This window comes from Urocampus carinirostris, chromosome 14, assembly GCF_059441175.1.
Source record: "Urocampus carinirostris isolate Australia breed hairy pipefish chromosome 14, RoL_Ucar_1.0, whole genome shotgun sequence".
In the NCBI taxonomy this organism is placed as follows: domain Eukaryota; kingdom Metazoa; phylum Chordata; class Actinopteri; order Syngnathiformes; family Syngnathidae; genus Urocampus; species Urocampus carinirostris.
In genome coordinates, this window is record NC_142362.1 from 4,995,551 (window position 1) to 5,003,209 (window position 7,659).

The 7,659-nt window shown below is 32.5% G+C and overlaps 1 protein-coding gene across 1 annotated transcript; it reads right to left on the reverse strand.

Moving 5' to 3' along the window:
- Positions 1 to 539: 539 nt before the first annotated feature.
- On the reverse strand, positions 540 to 3,710 carry LOC148352523 (transcription factor 15). The gene is made up of 2 exons (XM_088353019.1): positions 2,921 to 3,710; positions 540 to 1,297 (listed from the first exon to the last, which is right to left on the reverse strand). The coding sequence occupies exons 1-2, from the start codon at positions 3,531 to 3,533 to the stop codon at positions 1,260 to 1,262; spliced, it is 651 nt and encodes a 216-aa protein (XP_088209145.1). The 5' UTR covers positions 3,534 to 3,710; the 3' UTR covers positions 540 to 1,259.
- Between the last annotated feature and the right edge of the window lie 3,949 nt (positions 3,711 to 7,659).

The window sequence follows — 7,659 nt, forward strand, 5'->3', positions numbered from 1 at the left end:
ATTTTAAAAAAACTACAATAAAAATTTTAAACGAAGAAAATCTGACATTAAATAATTATCAATAGTCAATATGTATATATATAATATATATATATATATATATATATATATATATATATATATATATATATATATATTAGAAATGAATGTGCTATAATATTTTAGAAATAAATATAATAAAAAATAAAATAGAGAAAAATAAAACACTACTTAAAGAAATATTTTTAAAAAAATCAAAATCAAACAAAAATAAAAAAAGCTGACAGTAAATAATTATCAATAGTCAATATATATATATATATATATATATATATATATATATATATATATATATATATATATATATATATATATATATATATATATATATATTGGAAATAAATTCGATACAAATATAGTGAAATAAAATAAATATAATTTATAAAAAAATGTCAAATTATATGTCAATTTTCCTTCATTTATTTTTTTTGTTGAATATATATATATATATATATATATATATATATATATATATATATAAATATATTTACGTGGTTAGATATAAATACCAATAACGCAATTTAAAATTAAGAGTGTAACAAAGTAAACCAAATCAAAATCATACCAATGAACATTTGAAATAAATACAATTTTCAAACAAAATAATATTGAAAAAAAAATAATTAGCATAAGTCCAAATGTTTTTATTAAAATTAGAAATTAATACAAAACATAAATATTTAAAATCAAATAAAAAAGGTAAAAAAAATCACTCCCAACAATAACATTATTGATATGAAAATTAAGACCAGATATAAATAATAAAAATAAAATGTAAATTAAAATTAAACAAAATAAATTAAGTTTCATTTTCTATAAATCATATAAAATACACTCATACAATGACAAAATAAATTATAATAGAATAAATATAAAATGCAGTATAAATATAGAAAAGTAACAGAATATGATACAACAAAGATTGAGAAAAAAACAAACTGATTCACATTTCGGCATAAATTAACAGTCTTGAAATAGTCCAGAATTAGAAAACTGGCACAGCGCCATCATCTGGGCCTCCTGGTCTCATTTACATCACCAAGACTCCTTTTACCACAAAAAACATGGAAGCGGGGCCCCCGCCATGCCAGCGGGCCCCCCTTTTTAGCCAAGTGGCAGCTCTCGGGGGCCACACAATGGCCGGGAGCCAGTGAGAAGTCGGCAGATGTCGACGGACGGGGAATCTCCGTCTTTTGCCTGATTTCTTTGGCTAATCCCACTTAATCCCACTTAATCCAGGAGAGACGAGCTGTCAGATCTGCGAACACAAAAGCGAGTTTCAATGACGCTTTAACGACTTTTTGATGGGGCCCCACGCGCCCCAAAGTGGCCCCCAAAAAACAATCGAGGGCCGATTTTTTTTTTACAGAAAAAAACGTAAAGTAGCAACACACCTGGGAGGGGAACTTGAGTTTTTTTTTATTTTTTAATGAGCTAAAACTTCTGCTCTATGTACTTAATGTGACCTAAAAAGAAAATATAGAGAATATTTATATGTATTTTAATAAAATTAAATGATACCCACGTGAGTTTTACAACTGAAAAAATAGCTCCTTATTTTCTATTTAATTCAAATATATTATGTGATGTTTATAAAATATTTATTCATATAGTTCTGATGCAATAAATGATATATTATTTTAATAAAATAACAAAGTAATATTTTTTTGCTTTATATTAAAAATGACGGACAATGTTTTTAGTATCTGTACTTTTTGAAACGAATAAGTAAAAAAAAATTAAATGAATGATAAGTACAATGAATAAATGAGCTCCTTTCAATTTTTAAAATGAATTAATGATGCACGTATCGCATACATTATGTTATGTTTACTATTTATTTTGTGTATTTTTTTCATTAATTGTTGGTTAATTCAACACATTTTTAATACAAATCTATAATCAAAAAAACACATTCAAATTTAAATAAAATAATTTAATTATCTTATTGCTGCAAGTGAAATAACAAATTTTACTGTTTGAATATAATAAATATATTTATTAATATTTGATTAATATTAAATAAATATAATTAATACATGATAATAAATAAATAAAATTAATAAGTAATAAATAATATTAAATAATTAATTCATATTAAAAATATTTATTAAATACAAAATATAAAACTTTATTATTTTGTTATTCCAATCATCAGAAAATCTTATTTTATAAATTATTTCTGAATAGAAAGAAATATAGATAAAATAAAGGATTTAATATTAAATATTAAAATAAAATATTTAATATTAAAAAACACATTTAATTTGTTCTTTAATGTAAAACAATTATTTAAATGTATGAGATATAAATCTAATTTCATATACGTAATTAATACATACATATATATATATATACATATATATATATATATATATATATATATATATATATATATATATATATATATATATATATACTGTATGTATACTGTATATACATAGATATATGTATATTTTATGAATATATATATATATATATATATATTAAAACATTTTTTTGTTAAATAAAAAACAATACAAGTAAAATAAATACGGTTTACATTATATATATATCTTAAATGTAATTGAAAACATAATTGATTTGTTCTTTATTCAAGACTAGAAACTAAATCAATTTAAAATAACATGTTATTTTTTTGTTGGAAATGAAAAAAAGTTAAATAAATAGAATAAAGTATAAAAAACAATATATATTTACAGTATTCAAATGATTACGTAATGTATACGATGAAAATAAACTACACGTTTTTTTAAAGATATACAATATCTGATGCATCAGTCAGGTTTGGAAACCAACAACTTCACTAAAAATATTAAATGAATCTACATGAATTGGGACTATCTCGCGTCTCCGTCTCGATGACGTCACCAAAACTCACCACTCGTGTTCCAAATGGCACTGGTTTGGTTCTTGTATCCGTTCTTCATGCACTCGTCCACATAAGACTTTGGATCGGCACCGGACATGAGGATCTCCCTCAGGAGAGCGATGTAGGCGATCGCGAGCCGCAGCGTGTCGATCTTGGAAAGCCGTTTTTCGTAGGGGAAAGTGGGAACATGGCACCGGAGCTCCTCGAAGGCCGAATTGATGCTCAACATCCGCTTCCGCTCGCGGATGTTGGCCGCGTGCCTTTGCACCTTGTACGGAGGATGCGGATGCACCTGCGGATGCGGATGGATCGCGCGTTGTGCGCTTTTACGCGTCACGCAACCCGGTTCCGATGCGTCATCCACGGGGGAACCCTCCGCCTCCTCGTCTGGGGACCTGGCCTCGAAATCGGGGAAAGTCAACTGGGCCTCGGGGAAAACCGATTGACACCCCAGGGACGACCACGGCGACAATTGCGCGTCTGTGGCCCCCACCGCGCTGGTTCCGCAATCCAGCAGCAACGTATCCAACTGCGTCTGGAACTGTAAATTCTGTTCCATTTGACCCCAAAAGGCGAAATCCGGGGAGCCATCTTGGTCCAGATCGAACAGAACCTCATCCATGGCCCCCAGAAAATAGTTTTGGGAGGGGGCAGGTGGAGCAAAGACGCGTGGAGCGAGTGGAGCCGTGCGTAAAGATCGCGCGCGTTAAATACTCGCGGGGGCCTCTGTGGATTATGAATAGGGGCCACTTGAGGACTCTCACTAAAAAACGATTACAAAAGGGATCGCTTGATCTCAAGACGAGGGGCGGGGGGTCCAATTAAAAGCCCCCCCCCTCAAATTAACCCCCCTAGCCTTTCCATGTAATCTCGTCAATATTGACAAAACACTCACGATTTCCTTGCAGGGGGGCCCCGAATAACGCGATGCGTGGGCCTGCTGGCGTCCGTGCGTGAATACGGAGGAAATGGGGGTTGCCTTAACTGACAGCTATCAAAAAAACGTCGAAGCCCTTCAAAATAAATAGAAATAAATCATAAATGTTGCAGGAAATTATTATTTTTCGCCCAATGTAGAGAAAATGAATACATCTATGAAATTCAGCTGAGGTGGATTGCTTCGGGGTTTGAACCTAACCACTTTCAAATGCACACCTCAGAATGAATAAAAAAAAAGAAAACATATATATAATTGGTGCACTAAATTGCCCTAACCCAAACCCTAACCATAACCCTCACCCTAACCCATGACGCACGGCCAAGTCGATCGAAAACCGTGCGTAAAATTAAATACGTCGCCCAATTATGAGAAAATAGTCAAGTCATGTTTATTTGTTTGGCCCTTAATCACAAGAAGTCTCAAAGGGCTGCTCAGACCACAGATTATTGCAAACTACAGACCATTATGACACAATCCCCTGATCTAAAACCGACATGAGGGCAAGGAAAAACTCAAAAGACTACTTATCACACCTAAATCTTTGAAATGTGGCATCATCAATTTCAACTCAGCTGTCAACTATCAAACCACACTGAAGCCCTTCAAAATAAATAAAGAGATAAATGAATCAATAAATACGTAAAAAAAAAATCATAATTGATGGACTAAATTGCGGCCATGGTGAGGACGACTAAATCGATCCAAAACCGTGCGTTAAATTAAACACTTTGCCCCAAGTTTGAGAAAATAAAGTGATGAATCTTGAAAAATGTGGCATCATCTATTTAAACCCCGCTGCCAACAGTCAAAACACGCAAAAGCCTTTCAAAATAAATGGACAAATAAATAAATAGATGAATAAATAAATAAATAAATAAATAAATAAATAAATACATAAATACATATATACTTAAATGAAATGGCCAAAATAAATAAAATAAATAAAATCATATTTGATGCACTAAATTGCAGCCATGAACCAAAACCGAATCGACCAAAACCCGTGCGTGAAATGGAATATTTCGCCCCAATTTAAAAAAAATAAAATAAAGAAATTAATCTTCGAAATGCGGCGTTCGCTTTTCAAACTCATCTGACAACTGTTAAAACACACCAAAACCCGTCTATATAAACAAACAAATAAATAAGAAAATACATTCATAATTGCGGCCATGACCAAATCGATCTACACCCGTGCGTAAAATGGAATATTTCGCCCCAATTTTGAGAAAACAAAGAAATACATCTTCGAAATGTGGCATTAACTATTAAAACTAATCTAGAAAATGTCAAAACACACCAAAACCTTTCACAATAAACATAGAGATAAACAAATACATAAGTAAATAAATTCATGTTCGATGCACTAATTGCAGCCATGACGCACGACTAAATCATCTACACTCGTGCGTAAAATGGAATATTTCGCCCCAATTTTGAGAGAAAAAATATATAAATCTTCGAAATGTGACTTTGGCTATTCAAACTCATTCAGAAAATATCAAAACACACCAAAAACTTTCAAAATAAACACAGAGATACACAGATAAACAAAAACATAAGTAAATAAATTCATAATTGATGCACTAAATTACGGCCATGACGCACGACCAAATCGATCTACACCCGTGCGTAAAATGGGATATTTCGCCCCAATTTTGAGAAATTAAATATGGCTTTGGCTATTTAAACTCATCCAGAAAATGTCCAAAACACTCAAAAACTTTCAAAATAAACACAGAGATACACAGATAAACAAAAACACAAGTAAATAAATCCATAATTGATGCACTAAATTACGGCCATGACGCACGACCAAATCGATCTACACCCGTGCGTAAAATGGAATATTTCGCCCCAATTTTGAGAAAATAAATATGGCTTTGGCTAATCAAACTCATCCAGAAAATGTCAAAACACACCAAAGCCTTTCAAAATAAACACAGAGATACACAGATAAACAAAAACATAAGTAAATAAATTCATAATTGATGCACTAAATTACGGCCATGACGCACGACCAAATCGCTCTACACCCGTGCGTAAAATGGAATATTTCGCCCCAATTTTGAGAAAATAAATATGGCTTTGGCTAATCAAACTCATCCAGAAAATGTCAAAACACACCAAAGCCTTTCAAAATAAACACAGAGATACACAGATAAACAAAAACACAAGTAAATAAATCCATAATTGATGCACTAAATTACGGCCATGACGCACGACCAAATCGATCTACACCCGTGCGTAAAATGGAATATTTCGCCCCAATTTTGAGAAAATAAATATGGCTTTGGCTATTTAAACTCATGCAGAAAATGTCAAAACACACCAAAAACTTTCAAAATGAACACAGAGATACACAGATAAACAAAAACATAAGTAAATAAATTCATAATTGATGCACTAAATTACGGCCATGACGCACGACCAAATCGATCTACACCCGTGCGTAAAATGGAATATTTCGCCCCAATTTTGAGAAAATAAATATGGCTTTGGCTATTTAAACTCATCCAGAAAATGTCAAAACACTCAAAAACTTTCAAAATAAACACAGAGACACACAGATAAACAAAAACATAAGTAAATAAATTCATAATTGATGCACTAAATTACGGCCATGACGCACGACCAAATCAACTACACCCGTGCGCAAAATGGAATATTTCGCCCCAATTTTGAGAAAACAAAGATATAAATCATCGAAATGTGACTTTTGGCTATTTAAACTCATCTGACAACTGCTAAAAGACGCCAAAGCCATCAAAAAGTTACACAATTGAATGCACTAAATGGCGTCCATGACGCAAAATTGAAAATCGATCGTGTGTAGAATAAATCTCTCGCTCCAATTTGATTTAAAACAAAGAAATAAATCTTGAAAATTCGTTCCACAGCTCGAATCGACTTGAAATTCTCCACAAAAGATTCGCTAAACGCAATAAGAAAGGGATTACAAAGTAATCCCGTGCACATGTTTGCAAACACTTGCTTCGCAAATCTGTTTGCCTTCGTTTGGAAAACAAAAAAACAAGAAAAAAAAAACAAAGACAGGTGAAGCTTCATATTTTCTTTTTCTATCGGAAATTTGAGTATTTTGAATAATAAAGTACTAAAAAAATACTACAAAAATACCACTACTATAAAACTACGATACAAAAACACTACTTCAGAAATCTCATCTCATCAGCTGCACCGCTTATCCTCAGTAGGATCGCGGGGGTGCTGGAGCCCATCCCAGCAATCATCGGGCAGTGAGCAGGGGACACCCTGAACTGGTTGCCAGCCAATCGCAGGGCACACAGGGACAGACAACTCGCCCGCTCATTCGCATCTAGGGACAATTTGGACCAGCCAATCCACCTGAAAGGCATGTCTTTGGAATGTGGGAGGAAACCCACGCAAGCACGGGGAGAACATACAAACTCTGCACAGTAAGGCCGGTAGCTGGATTTGAACCCACGCAGGAGGTTCCCACGACCTCAGAACTGTGCCGCACACGCGCTAACCACTGCGCCGCCGTGCTGCCCTACTTCAGAAATATTAAGAATTTTTAAAAAAAAAAATAACTACCGTGTAAATACTACAAAAATACTACAGAATAACTAAAGAATTACTACAAAAATATTACTATGAAACTACTTAAAACAGAAACAGAAATTCAACAAAATACTGATACTACAATACAACAAAAACATATCAAAATATATACACTGGTTAACACAAATTGCATTTAGAAATAAATCAGAAATATATATATTTGAATAACTAGTTTTATTATATTTCTTAGTATTTATGTCTATAA

Coding starts and splice junctions, on each gene's coding strand:
- LOC148352523 (XM_088353019.1), bottom strand. CDS start 3,533: ATGGATGAGGTTCTGTTCGATCTGGACCAAGATGGCTCCCCGGATTTC. Junction 1,298..2,920: donor TGCCATTTGGAACACGAGTG/GTGAGTTTTGGT, acceptor TTGTGTTCGCAG/ATCTGACAGCTCGTCTCTCC.